Genomic DNA, 19,646 nt, shown 5'->3' with positions numbered 1-19,646 from the left:
CATGCAAAAATACCCGCTTTATTACTACATGAGCAAATAAATACGTACGAGGGGCCTCACTGTGTACAAAATGAATTATTCCCTTTCAGCTGGACAAGGGTTTCCACTTCTTTGGTGAAAACAATAAAAGCCATGAAAGTAAACATATAAATACGCGAGGGATACAATAGATTAGAAAACTGAAACTACAGTCCCAACTTTCTCTCTCTCTCTCTCTCTCTCTCACACACACACACACACACACACTACAGTAAACAGACAAGTCAGCACTAAGAGATATCAGCTTAATGAGAAGGATCTGATTTAAATAATGTGATATAGCATTATGTTCCATACACCTGGATCCTCATTGATCAGAAAATAATTATAATCAAAGTAGTGCCATTCTGAGCAACGCACTTTTTTTAATGAGCTTACCAAAGGAGACATGTCCAGTCATTCTGGTAATTTAAATTACTGCCTAGTTGTTGAGGGCCTTTACCGGAACACCAAGGGGAAAAAAAAAAAAAAAAAGAGTAATTTCAGGGCAGTATCACTTCTTGCTGGACTGTTGCCCAGGACTTGCTTTCGGGACAACAATAATGAGGACGTTATCTCTAATAATCTAGCTACACTCATACTTGTATTGCCAGAACTAGACAGAGCAGGCTTCCTCTTCCAGAGTCTAGAAGGCCAGGGTGCACCCCAAAGCTGTCAGATTGCAAAGCAATCTAGGTTTTTGTTTTTTTTTTTTTAAATAAGCGCATTACATGTAGAAAGAGACAGGGGTAGGAGGGAGACATCGGTTTCAAAAAGAGGTAGAGCTGTAAAAAGGACACCTTGCTGACTAGGCAAGTTCTAAGTACATATGGCACTAAAAATATTTTAATTATTTTGCTCTAAGGGGAAACAATTGGGAAATACACAAATCCAAGCTTTATACATGATATTTCCGCCTGCGATTTCAAGCCATCTCTACGCGGTTTACGGAAGCACTTCTGCACTCAGAGGGGAAGATAATTGTGGATATTTCAAAGCACATGTACGGCCATTCCGGCTGGAACCGGGCCACGATGGAGGCTGAGCTTGGTGGTCCAGCCTGTTCAGACACAAACACCCACTTCGCCCAGATTTGTAACTAACTTTGGATTTGCGCTGAGGGAGGCATGGCAAAGTTTATGGAAGTGCTCCACAGAACTTCTGCCTGAGTTGAAACAGAAGGAAATGTGGTAGGGGGTCTGCCCAAGACCAGCCCTGAGGGGTGCTGCCTCAAACTCAAGCAGGAGGGTAGGGACGGAGAGGGGGAAGAAAAACAACTTCAGCTTTTTTGCTAAAGCCCTGATTCAACGAAAGGACACAAAGAAATAAAAACGCCCACATTAAAAGCCAAACAAGATAATAATTGTGCATGTCTGGCTCTGGATCCAGAGGGCAAGGCTTGCGTCACCGGCACTCTGAGTTACCATGGTGAGTGATTTATTGATATATATCAAGAATGAATAGATCAAAGGCAGTGAGATGACAGGTGATCAATCAAATGTCAAATCAAAACTAGCAATCAAGTGGAAAGCTGATTTTTCAGTGGGTGGGTCTGGCAGGAGAAAAATGAACTTTCATATCACACTTCCGAGAAACAGAACCCCAGCATACTATTAAAAAAGCAATTAAGCAACCCAAAAGAAAAAAGGAATCCTTGAGAAGGTCTATTGTACTGATCCATTAACCTGTTCCTCTCTTTTTGGGGGGAGGTGGTGGTAAGTGAGGGTTCAGATGGGACAGTTTTTAGCATATAAATCAATTTACAAAGTTTGCAACTCTCTCTGGGCAAAGAAAAACTAGGGCTGTTTCAATGTTCTGCGGGGCATTCCCCTGCCCCCCCCCTCCTTTTTTTTAAGAGAAGAGAGAGTGTTGATTAGATTTCCAACCGTGGATCCTTTTAGTGGATCCTTTTAGCAACCGTATTCAAAGGTTCACGCATTTCCTGAAGTGGTTTTTTTCCACCTCGGCGGCGATCAAAGCTGAACTCCCATGGCTCGCCCCAAAGCCAGCCTGCAGCCTGGGCTTGGGCAGAGCTCCCACTTCAGCGCCCCAAACCCCAGCGAGAGGAGACACTGTCACTCCAGGCCAGAAGCCACTGGCCCTGACCACACGGAGGGATGAAGAGGTGAAAGGGCTATCTCCCTACTTCGCACCCCAAATCCTCAACCCAACTTTGGCCCGAGAAGCAAGAAACAGAACGGGAGAAAGTTAGGGGTGGGGTAGAGGGAAAAAAAGTTTAAGGAGGGAAGGCTTCCTGGGATAGCTACCCCCACCCATCCAGAGCCTGGAGACAGGAGGATTTGGGAGATCGGAGGCGGCAAGTGAGGATGGGGTGGGTTATCATCAGGGCAGAGAGGGACACCTGGAACGACTCCCCCGAAAGCTTGGGGGCAGCATCCTGGGGCACCGGGGGCAAGAAGGGCAGGCGAGGGGCTCAGTGCACGGAGCAGCCGGAGGGGCAGCCCCGAAACGGAGCCGGTTCTCTTACCTGCCGCCCGCTTGGGTGCCTGCTGTTTCCTCCTTGGCATCGCTTAACTTCGCTCCAGTCCCACTTCTGGCGCCCCAGCCCCGAGCCGCGCGCGGGGGCCCGCGGTCTCGCTCGCCTGTCTGGGTCTCCTCCGCCTCCTGCCCGGTGGCTCCTGGGGCGTCTCTCGGCCTCTGTCCCCCTGACGATCCCCCCTGCAACTGCTCCACCACGGGTCAGAGACCCCCCTCTCTGGATGGCAGACACGGCTGGCTTGTGCCGGCTGGTTTGTTTTGAATTTTTTCCTCTCTTTCTCTCTCTCGTTTTGTTTTTGCTTTTTTTGGAATTTATTTGTTTGTTTGTTTGTTTTTTGGTGACTGTTGAGACACTTGATTTCTTTATTAAACATCCAAGACCGGATTCGGGTGGAAGGGACGAGGGGCGCACACGCGCCGAACGCACGCGCGCGCGTAAAGATAAGAGAGAAAAAAAAAAGGCAATCCTGGGAAGGTAGTGGTTTCTTCTTCTTTTTCTTCTTCCTCCTTCTCCTCTTTCCCTCCTCCTCTTCCTCCTCCTGGCCGATCTCTATGGCGGATGCGTGCTGGGGGGAGAGAGAGATCACTCACTGTAGGTTTGTGGCCGCTGTCAGATCCCGTCTGTGAGTGATATGCGCGAGGACAGGAGAGGGTTTGGGAAAGACAGAAAATCTGGAATTCACTCACTCACACACTCACACACACAGACACAGACACACACTCACACACGCACGCACTCTCGCTTCCTCTCACACACACTCACACCCCCCACATATGCACACACACACTCACACACACACAAGACAGGGCGAGGCGATGCCAGCAAACATCGATCCCGCTGAACAAACTGAACATTAACAAACTCCTCCTCCTCTCCCCGCGACCTGATGACAGGGAGAAATTTACTCCCCAGCCGCAGAGCGCCAGGCAGAGGGAGTCTATTAAAGGGACAGTGTCCCGCCGGGGAGAGGGGCTGGGGGCGGGGACCGGGTGTGCCACCCTGCCCCTGCTTCTCCGTGGGCCCTCTTCTCCACCGTGAGGATGTGCCCACCCGGCGCGGGGGACCCCCTGGGAGAGCAGTTGAGAAGGGAGGGGATGTGGGAGAAAGGGGGCAGGGTGGTGGCTAAACTCAGAGCTGGGGAGGGAGCCGCGGGGGGCCGGGCTAGCTGACCAGCAGGGACCATTCACAATACTAGGAGGGTGAGAACTTGGATTTGCTTTGAACAGGGAAGAGAGGGCACTTCATCCGGTAATGACCTCCATCCACTAAGCCTCTAAATCGGACCACAGAGATGCCCTCCCCACCCCTCGAAGTTTAATAACGCCCCTGTCCCTCCCACCTTCTTGTCACTCAGGGGATGGTCATAAGGACAAAAATCTTGCACCAGCCTTCTGGAGAGTTTAATCGCATATTTCCCCCCTTTGTTTTGTTTAAGTGGTATTTATTGAGCACCTACTATGTGCCTGTTCTGGAGACACAGCAGCCATAGAGAAAGGGAAGACCCTAGTCCTCTTAGTGTTTATATTTTAATGGGGGAGCAGACCAGTCATCCTTAGGTACCCAGTCATTGCATCAATGTCACTTTCTCCCCGAGGCCTTCCTTACTTAAAATGTCATCCCCTCCCTCGCCACTCCATTTCTCTGTTTTTCCCATTTTGTTTACAGGTGCACCCCCAATGATGGCAGAGAACAAGACCTAGAGGAAATTCCCAATAAGATGGCTGTTGGAAGAATGAAAAGCAAACAAATAAACAAGGTAACTTCAGACCAGTGAGCTCCGTGAAGATGTTGAAATCGGGTTCCGCAACAGTGTCTTGGGGGAGGCGGGGAGCTCTGGACTCAACACAGGAGGCGTCGTGCAAACAGACACGCATTCAAGCCACCGTGGGGTCACTGAGCTCTGCTCTGGGCCAGGCACTTTCGAGGTGCTGGGGATGGGTCTGAACCTAGACCCTGCCCTCTGGAAACTCTCGTTCCAGTGGGACGGCCTAACAATGAGAGGGGCAGGTGATGCGTGCTGGAACAGGAGGGGCAGTGAGGAGGCGTAGTGCACCTGGACGTGGAGGCAGGGAGGATGGTTACTGGGCAGGGCTTCCAGGGGAGAGTCATGTTGAAATTGAGCCCTAAACATGGCGGTTGGAAGCGCAAGGGGGGCTCTAAGACAGAGACCTCAGTCACTAGTCTAACAGGCAGCCAAGGCTGGGGTTTCTGCTTCCTGCATTGAAACCCCAGCAGCCCCCAGATGCACATTCCTAGGCTTTACCCTAGAAAAGATGTCCTACCTCTGGCACTATCAGCATTTTGGGCCATAGTTTTTGGTTGTGGAGGCTGTTCCGGGCAACATAGGATGTTTAGCAGCATCCCCGGCCTCCGCCCACTAGATGCCAGATCCTTTGACCCCAGTGTGTCAAACAAAATCGTTTCTAGACATTACCCAATGTCCCCTGCGGGGCAAAATTGCCTCTGGATGAGCACTACTGCCTTAGACCTTCCGAATCAGAAACTTCTGGATGAGGGCTTAGGAACCTGCTTTTTGAACAGGCAATCCCCGCCCTCACAAGTGAATCTCCTGCTCACTCCAGTTTGAGAACTTCCGCTAAAAATGCCTTTGTTCTTTTAGAATCAGACACACCCAACATTGTAACTATAATAAAGCCAACTCAGGCTTAGATATTAATATAATTTAGGAGTTCAAGGAGGGACACTGTTACTATGGTCACTGTTAGGGCGTTTCACCTGTGTGGGTCCTCACTACCCACCCCCACCGTGCACCCACTGGAAACGAGGCCTGACCAGTGTGATCTGGGACACCTCCTACCTACAGACCACCCACCTGCCACCTTCGTCCTCACTCGAGGGGAATTACCAAGGGTGACTCATTCCACAAATATTTTTCTTAACCGTTCTTTGGCTCAGTAGGAAAGGTAACTTTCCCATCTTACCAGTCAGCCCCAGTAGGTTATTGTCACTGTTTGCAAAGTGCTCTTTCATCATTTTAAACATCCCCACATGGGAAGCAAGTGCTCCTTTCTCCTTCGCATGTACGTGGTACAAATTAACTCACCTAAAATCCCCCAAGCGGCAGGCCTCCACCCAAGAGCAGCCCCACCCAACCCCAGCCTAGTCCTTAAGCAATTGCAGCAGAGAAAGCACTACTCCATAGTTGACAATATTGGTAATTAAATCTAATTACCCAATATAACTTTGCAGAGCGCTGTGCTAGGGACCATAGCTGATGGAGGAAAACCCCACAGTCCTGGTGCCAAGGAACCCCAGTTCTAGGATCGGCGGGTACAGGCTTAAGGCCTGAACAGCCGTAAGACTGAGAGGGCAGTCAGCTCACGGGAAACCCTCCTTACGCCAGAGAAGCCCTGAGCCTGTGGATTCGGTGTTTATGTTACATTCAATCATTTAGCAAACATCTACTATATTCGTTGGGTGCCAGGCACTGCCCCAAGCACAGGAGATGCTGAAATGCATACGACGGGATCCTCGCCTTCAAAAAGCTTGTGAAAGTGCCACCCAGCAGACTGAGAACTAGGAAAGAGGGAATTCGGGAGCCGGAGGCAGTCTTGGGCAGAATCAGGATGCAAATGGACAGGAAGCGTTGAGTCTGGGCTACAGAATCTCTCCTAGCCTCTCTCCAGGATTCTTCTCCAAATTTTTACCCCTAGTCGCTCCTCTTTCTCAACAGCTGGTTATATAACGGGGTGGGGGACGTATAATACTTCTTCTGAACCTATCTTTCAGCTGGCTACCGACATATTCTTGGACCCACGCTTTTGGAGTGTTCTTTCATTAATCTGAATGATTTTTTTACTGCTCCAGTTGTAGAATATTTAACTTGGTTATCAACAAAGAAGATTTTGGCTACTCCAGCGGGATGTGTAACAAACACACCAGGACCCAGACTCTGCTGAGCGGTGTAGACGTGACATTGAAAAACACGGAACCACATAGTGAAAGGTTCTCGCCTTTTAATCTGAGAAAGTCTCCGTTTGGTGCGAGTGTGTCTGTTATGCTGAACAACTGCTACCTTTTATTTTTCAACCAAGAAACCACAGATCACAGGCTTAGAAGCTGGGGAGAGATGGGAGTACCTGGCTAGACTTAAAAAAATAAAATTTTTTTTTTTTTAAATTAAATTCAGTCTATGGTTACCTCTCTTGCTCAGCCATGGACTCGAGCTCTTTTAGATGCTTCTTCCAAGAGTTGATGGTTTGGAAGAATGCCGTTTGGGTCTTCAGGGAATTCAGCATCCAAGAATCCCTCACACAAACCTTGGGATGTGTGGAGGCATGAACGGATTGGAATGACCCAACTGCATTTCCAGAGCACTTATTCCCACACCGGTGCTACCCTGGAATCCCCTGGGGATTTTTTTTTTTTTTTTTTTAATAGAGGCACAGGCCCCACCCACCCCAGGATTCCTAAATTAGATCTCAGGGTCGGGCCAGAAAAATCTGACATTTTAGAAGTTCCCAGGTGAGTCTAATAAGGGGGCAGGCACGAGAGCCTTTCTTGGGCAAAAAGCTGAATTCTGTAACAAGTGAACCAAGTGAGGAGTTTCTGTTTTCAAGGAAAAACCAGGGCAGCTGCCGTTGGATTCACTCTGAAGCGCGGTTGAGAAGCTTCTGAATGCCCCCTTAAAGCACATGCCTATCATATTGATTTGGGGGGGGCTGAAGAAGGGGGTGGGGAGGATTAGTTTGCCCACCTTAGCATTGGACTCCAACCCAGTGCAATTAAAACAAATATTTGCCTCGTGTCTACCTTGTAGGAGCCACTGCCCTTATTACTGGACATTGGGGCAGCCTGTGACATTCTGGAGCTTTAGGGCACATGTCCCGGTGACTGGAATGCCCCCTGTATGCCGTAGGTTTCAGTACTTTTGCATTTCCCCCCCGTCCAGCCAGATTCCTGCCCCTCAGATCTGTTTTTCCTCCTCGCTCCAAACTCCAGTGTTATCTCCTTTTGCCTTCACTATCGGCCCCATTCTCTCTCCCGTCCTTCCTGGCTGTTACAACCATCTGTGAGGATCGTTTTCCTGTATATTTGCCTTTCTATTATCCATCTCTCCTAATTCAAACGTAACTTACATTTACCTCTATTGCCGCCAAGTCCCGCGCGGTCAGCAGGCCCTGGAATAACGGGGTTTTGTTCGATGTTGTCTCGTTTAGGACATAAAAGAGAAAAAAAAAATTAAATGGATTCCAGCCAGGGCCACGGTCGGGGAGGAGTTTGCGTGTTGTCCCCATGTCTGCATGGGCCTTCTCCGGGCCCTCTGGTTGCCTCCCACGCCTCACAGGTGCGCTGAGTATCCACGGCTGCACGAGATCGCGTCTGCGCCCGCACCTGCACCTGCACCTGCCGTGGGAGGCGGCTCGTCCATCCTGGGTTCCTGCCGGCGCCACGACAGCCAAAAGAGGCTCCCACGACCCGGAACTGGAATCGCCGAGTTAGGAGATACTACGCTTACTTGTTTTTATTAATCTTAAAAAAAAAAATGTATGGAAAACTCACTTTAAAAAAAAATATCTGGGTCTTTATTTAGAAGTTTGGTGATGTTTTTGTGACCAGAAATAGGCCCTAGGAACTTTTGCTTTTATCAACTGGCCTATGGGAATGTTGGTTTTATTATCCAACTGTTTGCTTCAAGTTTCAGCTTCTAAGAATCTATCGACAATTTGTGGAATGATTGAATACCAAGTGAGCACACGGGCAAAAAAGGATGTACTTAAAAAATATCTTGGCCCCAGCTGGGTAGTTCAGTTGATTAGGGCATCGTCCTGATACACCAAGGTTGCTGTGAGAGTGCCCATCAGGGCCCAAGCAAGAATCAGGGGATTGAATGCATCAATAAGTGGAACGACAAATCAGTGTTTCTTGTTCCCTTGCTCTCTCCTTTTCTCTAAAATCAACAAATAAAAATTAAAAAGATATATATATCTTAGGTCCACCATAAACAGGGACTCATTAGATGTGTAAATAGCATTTCAGCCCGTGTACCTCTTTCCACCGATGCCATCCCCCCATGCCCCCCTTTTCTCCCTTTCCTTTCTCTTGTCTATTGCCTCCTTCAAAGCCTGCCTTCAATACTGCCTCTTTCAGGAAGTCTTCCTGGGTGGATCCCCTGTGGTTCAAACTTCTCTAGTCTCTATCTTCTTGAAACAAAGAGACTTATTGTAGAGTATGAGTCCAAATGCACGCGTGTACAAGCAGGCAGAACAAAACTATGCTCGGGTAACAGGTGTTTGTTCCCTTTGAAAGTGCGCATGGGGAGGCTACCGGGGGCCTGGTGTCGTTCTTAACTGGGGTGCTGGTGACTCCAGAGTGCTCTGTCTGTGAAAGCGAATTCACCTGCATGCTTGTGATTTGGGTGCGTCTATATATGTACATAATGCTTTAATTTAAAAAGGCAGTGTTCTCAAACTTCGCTGCATATCTTAATCAGCAGAGGTGATTTAAAAATCCCAACGCTCAGGTCATACCCAAACTCATCACACCAGCTTGTGGGGGCGGGACCTAGCCATCAATAGTTTTTAAAGCCCCCAGATGATTCCAATATGTGGCCAAGTTTGAGAGCCAGTAAACCAAACCATTTTGTCACCGAGGATCTAATTCATTGCCTTCCTCCTATGTCATTTAACTCGTTCAGGATATTCCTCTTCCCAGTCACTGTTTTGGGAAAACTTGAATCTCTGGTTATTTTCTCCCTTCTCATGATACCTGGGACAGCATCGTGTTGGGGAGAAGGACCAGACAGGAGGAAATCCCAGATCGATCATGGAGACTGATAGGAAGAAAATCAGGTGGGTGTTGGGCTACAGAGTTGGGGGGCGGGGGAGAGGCTGGGCTGGTTTTAGGGCGGAGGCTATGAGAAGCCTTTCTGGTAACATATAAGTGGCGATCTGGAAGACATGACGCAGCCAACCAGGAGCTAAGGCCTGAAACTGCAAGACGTTGGTGCTTCTGGAACATACAGGACGCAGCTGTCAGGCCCAGGAGGACGGAGCCAGCCAGGGAGAGGGGAGCAGAGAGACGCAGGCGAGGGGGCCAGGGCTGGATCACAGGTTACGTCGTCGGCCTAAATCCTGGGGTTCACTTTTATTCTTTCCAGTGCTGATACACGCTAATCTACTTCTTTACCACCTGAAAACACCTTGTCCATCCGAGTGGGTTTGCTCAACCAACACACAAGAGAATATGTCTTATTCTACCTGGTGGGAGGTTGCTCTCTGAAAACAGTGAAGGTAAATGATAATACTGTTGGGGGACATTTGGGCATGGGCAAGCTTGCTTCCAAGAATAAATCCTCCAAAAGTTGTTGGGCTCTTTTTTTTGTTTAAAAAAAAAAGACTATTTCAATGGGGCTAGGTGTAGAATTTTGCCACCGCAACTAAGTGTTATGTATATTTTTAAAGGGGCGATTGCGGCGCGGTCAGGCTGGGGATGTGGGAGCTGTTCGATTTAACATATATCACATTTCTCCCTTGGACTTGATTACTTGCAGTCGGTGCCAGTGTTTTGCTGCTGCTGAAGAATCCAGACCAAGTCACTGGCCCAGTAATCCATTGCTCAACTTCATTAACCACAGGAAGACATTAAGTGAACGTAAGGACCGGAACAGCCTGAAAACCATGTGACGAGCAGCCTTTAAGTTCTGGGCTCCGGTATATTTTATGCCACCTTGACTGTGCATCAAGCTTGCCTTCCTGGACTCATTAGAACTGTGTGCCCAAAGGTGCCCTCAACTCTCAGAAGCAAATGGAGAATGATATAATTCGCTCTGAGAACACCTTTCTGTCTTATCCGGAGCATGTCTTATCTATTATGATTAGGCATTAAGCGTCTATTGTCCTGAAAATTTCATGAGATTCTACCCCTGCTTGCTAGAATTATGTCAAAGTGACTTGTCCTGGATGCTGTTCTCACCCATCAATACAACTTGTCTTTTCTCCTTACGTGTTGCTGGGAAGGCCCACGCGGCTAAGGGACCCACGGGCTGAAAACGGTCAAACAGTCCGAGACTTGCAAATCCTCTTTTGTATGTTCTGCTTCTGGTTCTCCCAAGACAAAGATCTGAGAGCAAGTAGGCCATGTGGGGAGTCGCCCTAGACGGCTGCAGGAGGGGAGTCAGAACGTGAGCGAGGGAAGGGGAGGCAGCTGGTTCCGGGTCCGTTCCGAAGCAGGTTATCACCGTGGGGAACGCTGGGACTCAGCGAAGACGATGCACTTCCGAGAGACTCCCTTAGTGGGGCGAGAGTGGGGTATTTATCCACTGCCTCCTGAGGGCCGCCCGGGTGCTGACAGTTAAATTGGGGTGTGAAGAGTGGGCAGGGCTCCAGGCAAAGTCTACTCCATTGACACCCCCAAACAGTGAGCTTCACAGGGGCGAGGACCGAGGCTGGAGCTCACCGCAGCGAGCCCACGTCTCCGCATGGTGCCCTCTGATAGCCGTCTACGGAATGCACCCGGGCATGCCACGCTCCACGCCACGCCTCCTTCAGATGCTATCTCTACTTCACTCTTTGTTCGTAATCATGTAGTCAGCATTCGCTTACAAGACTTCCTTTAGTCGCTGATTTTGTCAGTCTCCTCTGTCCCCACCCCACTTGAGTTTAGGGGTCTCTCTCCTCTTGCCCGTCACATCTCTGGTAGGGGTACAGAGCACAGCTCTTGTTATTATCATAGCTCGAGCGTTTAAGCAAGAGGGAAGACCTGGGCGGGGATACGGACGAGTGTGTCCGTAGGCATAAAGTGGGTGCAGAATATTTGAAATTAGGGCTTCCCCAGAAATCCTGGGTCATAGGTTCACTGCGTGCAGACCAGGGAAGAAAGGTAAGTATAGGTTTGGAATCAGACAGACCTGAACTGAAAAGGTACTTTCACTGCTTACTAAGACTATGACCTCGGGCAAGCTGGTTCGCCTCTCTGGGCCTCAGCGTTCCCATCCGTGAAATGGGAAGAACACCACCACCAGTCCCGTGGGCGGCACAGAGAGGACTGAATGAGCTCCCATAAAACAGCACAGCACCTACACATAGGAAGCACCCCCTCATTTTTAGCTTTTTCAGTATTTCACAAGCATTTGTCAATTGTGGTTAACAGTATTTTCAGCTGTATCTGGTCCACACTGAGCGGTCAAACGGACACCAGCTCAGTCCCTGACACCGGCAAGGGCGCCGATTTCTAGAAGCTGATCGGGAAGCCTGGAGCCTCACACAGGAGCCACACAGGCAGCACAGCACTCATCCGAGCCGCTGGTGACAGTGGGCTCCTGCCAGCGCCCTTTTCCCCACTGCTGTTCATTAAGCACCTGCTCCCTGCCAGGCACGGGGCTGGGTGCCGGGAAGGAGCAGCAGGAAATAAGGCACCTGCCTGGCTCTCCAGGAACGCAAAAATCTAGGAGAGATGGGGAAATTATCGTAACGACGGCAATAGTGGCCAATATTTATGAAGCACTTGCCCAACACTTTAAAATGTGAGCTCATATTCTAAAGCAATTCGATGAGGTGAAGCGCTTTGTTGTGTGTGTGCCCACTTGGCGTGTTAGACAGTGGAGGCACAGACAGGTCCGGAAAGTGACCCATGGTGATGGGGACAGCAAGCGGGGAAGCCTGGATTCAGACCCTCCCGGTATGGCTGTGGCCCCTGTCCTCCCCCACAGTGCCTCACTCTGTCACAGAAATGCCTGTGGCCACAGGGACTTCTAGATCAAAACTGTCTACTGACGCCTTGCTTTGCCCTGTTCATGCTCCGCAGCCTGGCGTGTTAGCCCCTAGGGAGTTAACGCAGATTCCTGGGCCTCCTCTCAAGAGATCCTGCTTTAGCAGGCCTGGGGGGGGGGGGGGGGTCCCAGACTGTGTGTTTGTAACAAGCTCCCAGGAAGCACCGATGTTGCAGGCCCACAGACCTCACTGGGTGTCGCTCGGGTTCCAACGGGGGTTATATTTTCTCCCCGGGGACACTTGACCGTGTGTCAGAAGACATTTCTGATGGTCACAGCTCAGGGGGTGCCCCTGGCATCTCGTGGGTAGAGGCCAGGGATGCTGTTAAACATCCATCACCCAGAAAAGGCCCCTGCAGACAGCAGGGCCCCGCTCCCAAGGTCAGAGGTGGAGCACCGGCCTTGGGAGCTATGAACTTTACTGCAGAGGAAGCGTCTGCGGACCTCGTCTCAGATGGGGATTCTGACCACGCGGGCCTGCAGCGGCGCCCGAGATGCCAAATTTCCAACAAGCTCAAACAGATGCTGCTGCCGCTTCTGACCCCGAGAGCATGCTCGGAGCCCCAAAAGTGGGACTCGGCCCTGCACGGGGCTTGGATCGAGGCTTGGGACACCGGGAACCCCTTCGGCAGAACAACAGCCACTCTGAGCTTCAACAACCCTCTCCCCCCACCCCCTGTGGTCTGTGGCCCATTTTGCCCCCTGAGAAGCACACTGAGACCGAAGGGCTTGGGGCACAGAGATCTTCCTTTCCGTCCTGGGAGCAGCGAGAGGCAGGACAGAGCTCGGGCAGCGCCGCCTCGCTTCAGCCGCGTCTATTGTTGCCCGGAACCGTGGCTCCCTTCCAAGAGCTGCACACTGACAGCGGGTCTGCATCTGCCTGACTTTCAGGTCTGCGAGCGCGAGATGAAAAAGGGGCCGTTTTTAAAATGGTTGCTCTCCGGGGAGAGGGTATGGGAGAAAATGCACTCTGCGTCCAGCCCTCCAGAGATGGCACCCCAGCCCCCGTGATAAATGGCAGCATTAACAAGGTTTGGTTGAGAGGGGACCTACAGATTTATGACTTCCTGTCTCCGCCGGCAGATGTCATTATGGCTGACAGAACAGAAGGTCTCTCAAGAGCTAGCTGGGGTGGAGCTAAAAAGAGAGAAAAAATAAAAATAAAAGAAAAGGCAGAAGCTCAGACCCGCGTTGGCTCGGCAGGGCTCTTGTCGATCCTGTCATTTTAGGGACACAGGGATGTTTTCCCCTGAACTGAACATCTTGTACTATTTCTGAGGTCCAGCTTCGAGGATTTAGGCAGAAACTCTCAAATAGACCAACATAGGAGCTTCACTCCAGAAAGAAAACCTGCAGGGTTTTGTTCCTCACCTTCTGTACCCTTAAAAGTTCTCCAGGACAAAGTGACCAGGGCACTGAATGAACGTGTATTTGACCCTGAAACATCATTTTGTTGGGTGTTTAAATATATTGATCTTACAAATTCAGCTGCCTATTCAGAAATTCCTTGGGCATACATACAAATTTGCCCATGTATAAGTTGTTTGATAGGATGTCACTGGTATTTTATGTGCCGGCATTTTTGGTTGCATTGAAAAATGACATCAATTTGGCATTTGTCACTGGGCCCCAAACTTGCATTAATAAGTACAACTGCTAACGCAGACTTAACGCTAATTACAGGTCGCATTTCCACATTTCCTCTTTCTAATCCTTGCCTGAAGATTTACCTTTTGCAGGCAAAGGAAGCAGTTTTGTTTTGTTTTGTTTTTTCCTGGTTGGCTCTCTTACCTAATGAACACCTGCAGGTGACCGCTGGGCTCAGGTAATCAGTGCCCCAAATAGCGGTGCAGCTGCTGGGATGTCTTCAGTCCTCCCATCAGCAGATCATCCCCCACAGTGGCCACATGGCCAATGTGCTTTGGCAAAATTGAGAATCCTGGAGGACTTCCTGGAGGGCAGCTATCGGGTTTCCTTTGCCCCTGGCATCTTAAAAAACAAAACTAATTTCAAGCAAAAACTTGGTCTAGACACTTCTTCTGTAATTACTCAGTAGCTGTGATATTATGCATATGTTATAGTGAATGTCTGATTTTTGAAACAGCACTATAGGTAGGAAAACAGCCACCTGTAGTCGCTTTTGCAAACCACGTTGGAATGGCCATTTGGGGATGTGTTTAACTGATTGGGCTTTGGAGGCTCAGTCTCTGGATTCTTTTCCTGGTTCATCCGCTCACTACCTGTGTTATTCTGGGTAAGTTCCTTAAGCTGTTTTCTCACCTGTAAAAGGTGGATAATCATAGCACCATTCACTTAGCATTTTTTAAAAATAAGAATCGAAGGCAATGTTCATGGAGTGATTTGCCAAGTGCCTGGCACAGAGCTCAATAAATTAGCTATTGTTATAATGATTAATGTTAAAATATCCTCTCTCTTTACAGTTATTTCACAGATAGACATGCAGAGACATGGACCGATCCATGGGCCACCCAAGAAAAGAAATCCAATAATAATACTAACATTAATTGTAGCTGTCATAGCGCGAGTGCATACTGGGTGCCAGACACTGTGCAAAATGCTTCCCATGCAAAATCTTTTGAATTTAATCCGCACCGTGAATTTAAGAGGCCGGGTAGTGTAACTCCCATTTTACATATAAGGAAACACAGATTGGGTCGTTTAAGCCCGCGGTTCTCAAACTATCATCAGAATCCCGTGGAAGGCTTGTTAAAGCAGACGGCTGAGTCCTTTCCCCAGAGTCTCTGACTCAGTAGGTCTGGGGTGGGGACCCGGAATTTTCATTTTAACAAGTCCCGTGGGGGCGTTGCTGCTGATCTGGGGACCGCATTTGAGTCAATGGTTTCAGTAGTAAGTGGAAGAGTGAGTTTTCAAATCTCAAAATTTGAATAAAAATTCTAAAATATACTTTTAACACATACCTACGTTACATCAACCTTCCTACCATCCAAGTTGTCAGTTAAAAGTCGGGGGTTGAATTCACGGAGCACAACAGTTTGGACAGCGACTTGTTTGAATTCAATGTCCTGTTCTCTGCTGGCCTTCATGGCACAAGCCTGTTGGTGATTCCCTAGATGGTCAGGATTTCAGGAACATTTTCAGAGGGGGCCCTGAGTACTTATCTCATCCCCATGGTGGAGATGGATCCTCCGCCTTCCTGCAAGGTCTGTGACCAGCCCCAGCTGGGAATCCCTTAGGAGCTCGAAAATGGAACCCAGCTGAGCAGACCACACCTGGGTCCCATCTGCGCCTGACGGCACAGTGTCTCCTCGGTCTCCAACACAGCCCACCTGGACATTCAAGGGCCCTGGGGATGTTTTCACTGAACATCTAAGATCCAGGCTTTTCCACTGCCCATGTGAGCCTCTTGCAGCCCGTCCGCCCAGGGGGCCGCTGGTGCCGCCTCTGGTCCAGAGTAAGTGCTCTCCGACGGCTCGCTTTGTAGGGCTTGAGATTTAGGAGGAGGCCTGGTGGCTAGGGAATGGCGACAGAGGACGCAGAAGTGGAGCCAAGATACAAAGCCCAAGTCCCTTGGGGAGCAAAGAAATCCAGTAAAGGGTCACTGACGTCTTCTCATGCCGTTGCAAATGAAAGCAACAGGAATTCAAGTACACAGGCAAGATTCTCATCGAGGAATGTAAACACTCAAGGACTTGAAGAAAATAGATGAGCTGAAGGAAATGAGCAGGCCGGGGAGAGAGGCAGAAGCTGGTGGGTGGGAGATTGGGAATGTCTGTTGCCACCCCGCGGGATGAAGGAAGAGAGCCCACAGCAGACCTGGTATCAGGAGCCCGGGATTCCAATGCTCTCTGCAGAGCGTGGGTCTGCAGATCTTTGAGGACCATCCCTCTTCTGACCCAGGGAGGTGGTATTTCGTCCTCCGGAAATATGTGCTGAGCGCACAGGAGGAAAGAGGCACTCTCAGGGGACCAGAGCCCACGCTCTCTAACGAGCAGAGCAGGACAGAATAGGAAACAAATAATAACCGAGGGGAGTCGGAGGCGAGCGGTGTCGTGGAGGAAAGGAAGAAGGATGGTGGACGTGTGTGGCCAGGCAGTGTGGTTGGAAGGCCGGCTGTGTCCCTCCCCAACAGCAAGGGCCCTTTGGTAGCAAGGACAGAACAGGACGTCAAACTGGTCTAAGGATACAGGAAAGACTGTTGGCGGCACATACCGCACACGTGCAGGAGCGACCAGTTGTTCTTCCTCCCGGCATTCACTCCGTTCCACCCAAGTCTCTCCCTCTTCCCTTTCTGAGTCGTCTATTTCCCAGTAAGCAGACCCATCATCTCCCAGCAGCGCCAGAGCGAAAGCCCGTCGGCAGGTCCCATCGCTTCCTGATCACGGTGCTTGGTCCTTCGGTCCACAGAGGTCCGATGAAGCTGAATCTCAAAAATCCTGCTTGAGATCTTTTATTTACTGAAGCAGGACGGGAGGGTTATAGCGAGCAGCCTTCTCATACTCATGAGGATGAGGCCTGACTTAGAATGATGTATAGATGAGAGATGGGGAAAAAAAGGAAAGAAAAGATAAAAACAACCTCAAACCTAGGCTCTTGATAGCACGATCCATCCCCTGGATAAACACACTCCTGAGCAAAGTTTCCCTACTTCTAGACTTGCAGTTAAAAGAGTCAAAAACAGTCCCCTTTATGGCTTAGAACCATTGGAGTTTTGTTTTGTTTTGTTTTGTTTAATTATTTAAAATAGAATGGGTCATTGAGATGAAACACCTAGTTCAGGACCTGCTATACCCGGGTGCTCATGATGGCCTCCCAGACCTCTCCTCACTCCTCCCCAGGGTCCCCTCTCTGTGGGCTTGCCTCTCAGCCTGGCTCTTCCCACACTGGCCACCAGCAACCTCAGGTCCGCGCTCCTTTTCCTGGGAGCACCTGCGAACTTGGAACGCTCTTTCTGGGACAGAAGCTCTGTCTCTGAGCGGGGCTGCCACCGGCCTCATTACAATCACATTTGTTTGAGAGAGTTGCTTCTTCAAAGGAAAACTAAGGAGTTAATTAGCACTTGTGTTTGCTTTTGTTTAATCCCTGGGCAAAGACTACATGCAGGTGTGAAAACGAAATCCTTTTTTGCAACCCAGCACTCAGGTTCAGTATGATTTTTGATACGTGTAAGAAGGCATGTGATTAAAAACAATGAAGGAGTTACCACCAGGGTGGGGTATGGAGGCTGGACAATCAGAGACCCCACAAAGGCAACACAATATCTAACTTTCTACTTTTGTGCCCCACTTTCCCCATCTGTAAAGTGAAGGGGGCAGGATGAAGCAGGAAAACACTTCACGCTCACACCCCTTCCGCTCGGCTGGAAACGTTGAGGTGAGGTTGTGACGTCTGGAACTGGGGTAAAAAATTGCAACGGTGAGGGGACACACACGAAGAGTCAGCAAGCTGGTCTTGGTGACACAGGAGGGACAGGCAGAGCCTGGGGCCAGGGCAGCTGGCACAATCCTGGGGCCTCCATATCAAAGCCAGACTGCCAGGCATCCGGGCTTACTTGTTAAAGCCGCAGGTACACGTTGGTTACTTGCAGTTAAAAGCATTCCTAATGGGGACCGTCAGATCCAACAGGGGTTCCCCAAGCAGCTTCCAGTATAAAGCTGTGCACAGAATAGACAATGACAACTGTCTACGTGTCCTGAAGAGGAAACACAGGAAATTCTATCAAGGGAAACTAATCATTCAAAGGAACGCCTGTAACAACCCAAAACTAACATTTTCTACCATGTTTGAGAATTAGGCCAGAGGTTAGCAAAATGCTTCTTAAAGGACCACACAGTAAATATTTCACCTTTGCAGGTCATATTGGACACCGTTAGAATTATCCAACTCTGCTGTCGTGTGCAAAAGAAGCCGTAAATAATATGTAAAGGAGTGGGGGTGGCTGTATTCCAATAAAATGTTATTTACTAGACCAGGCTGCTGGCTAGACCGGCCCGCAGGCCGGAGTTCGCTGACTCCTGAATTAGACACATATATGAGTGCAGTAAAAACAGGCAATTAAGACTGGTTTGTAGACACGTACTAAACTATGGTCGACTTCTCAATGTTCTGCTCTACGAATTTCCCAATGCCAAGTCATGAAGCGCACACATTCTGTGACTCAGTGATCCCACTGTCACACTTTCCCAGTTTCCCACAGAAGGGAGTTGAGGGGTGAGTCAGCCGGTCAGCTGCCCGGGGTACCAACCTCTAATGAGCTTAGCAACACTCCCCGAAGAAGATGGGAAAATGTACTTTTGCCCTTCTCTGATGACAAAACAGACCACAGTAAAGTGACGCAGGCAAAGACATACAAAATAACATTTGTCAGCCCTGGAATATTTTTGCTGAGGATGTTTGTGACTAACATACATGGCATTCGTAGTCAGCGCAGAGATGGCAGTTGTGGTTAGCAGAAATTCCAGAACCACATAATGTGGAGTGTGCTGTGATTTACAAGGGAAGTGATTTATATTGTGAATATTAAACCTTCTAATATACCTCCCAAGAAGTGGCCTGGTTCAGAAAAGTCACAAAAGAATGCCAGAGAGAAATGAAAACTGCAGAAAAGTTGGAAACATTTTGTCTTACTTCTTTTTAAAGACTATCAACTCTGTTTCAACCAATGAAAGTCAATTGTACAGGAATTCTGATTCTGAAAAAAGAAATTAAAGGAACACCAGATTCTCTTCACTGTCACTAACTATACCTTGGACAATTTTTTTTTAAAGATCTTGGATTAAAGAGTCCCTGGATTATTAGTCCACGTGACCCTCATTAGATTAAGGCCCACAGACTCAGCTGAATATTATGTCCAGGAAGTTAACAACAAAATGGAATGGATTAGATATGAGACAACAGGGAATGGTGGAGACTGAGGCATACTGGAGAGCTTGCGTCCTGTCTAAAGGCAGCAACCTCTATACACAACTGCTTTATGACTTTGTTTTTCCTTTTAGAAAAGATCTCTAGAGCCTTAGAAGAAGACGGTAATCTCAACTTTGATGTAAAAAGTTTCCAATTGTATATAAATTTTGTGAAAATCGGTAAAATTTACCTGTGGCTCAATCATGCCATTGATTTTGTCTTTTCTCTCTGTTACACACACACACACACACACATGCTCCCTCTTCCAGACAAGAAACACACCTACTTTTAACCACTATAGTCAGGAGAAGCTGGACAAGGCTGAAGTATAGCTGTGTATCTTAACTGATCAGATTTCTCAACTCTGCCTTCCCCAGACAAGATGAATTGTTGTAGAACATGGCACCCCTTCCCGTATCTCATGCTAGGGATCTATTAGCGTCGCTATTTATGGAGAGAAGAGAAGAGAGTGATAATTTATACATACACTTGTTTTGGAAAAATTACACTCCTCTC

General features: G+C 48.9%; 1 protein-coding gene, 1 long non-coding RNA gene and 1 other non-coding gene across 5 annotated transcripts in view; 2 read left to right on the top strand and 1 right to left on the bottom strand.

Moving 5' to 3' along the window:
• TSHZ2 (teashirt zinc finger homeobox 2) overlaps positions 1-3,345 on the bottom strand; it is a 407,854-nt gene extending 404,509 nt beyond the window's left edge. For all 3 annotated transcript variants that reach the window (XM_090286581.1, XM_090286582.1, XM_090286580.1), the window contains exon 1: positions 2,507-3,345. In XM_090286581.1, coding sequence (XP_090142707.1) covers positions 2,507-2,546 — 40 coding nt within the window. In that variant the 5' untranslated portion in view covers positions 2,547-3,345. The remainder of the gene's footprint in view (positions 1-2,506) is intronic.
• LOC150003720 (uncharacterized) lies at positions 1,948-6,423 on the top strand. Its single transcript, XR_016512796.1, has 3 exons — positions 1,948-2,143; positions 4,184-4,274; positions 6,269-6,423. It is a non-coding gene; the product is annotated as an uncharacterized LOC150003720 (long non-coding RNA).
• Positions 6,424-17,281: 10,858 nt separating this feature from the next.
• Positions 17,282-17,407, top strand: LOC150003719 (small nucleolar RNA SNORA40). The gene has a single exon (XR_016512901.1). It is a non-coding gene; the product is annotated as a small nucleolar RNA SNORA40 (small nucleolar RNA).
• Positions 17,408-19,646: the final 2,239 nt, after the last annotated feature.

The sequence above is a fragment of the Furipterus horrens genome, unplaced genomic scaffold, assembly GCF_987537825.1.
Source record: "Furipterus horrens unplaced genomic scaffold, mFurHor1.1.pri manual_scaffold_8, whole genome shotgun sequence".
In the NCBI taxonomy this organism is placed as follows: domain Eukaryota; kingdom Metazoa; phylum Chordata; class Mammalia; order Chiroptera; family Furipteridae; genus Furipterus; species Furipterus horrens.
This window is presented reverse-complemented; position numbering and strand designations above follow the sequence as displayed.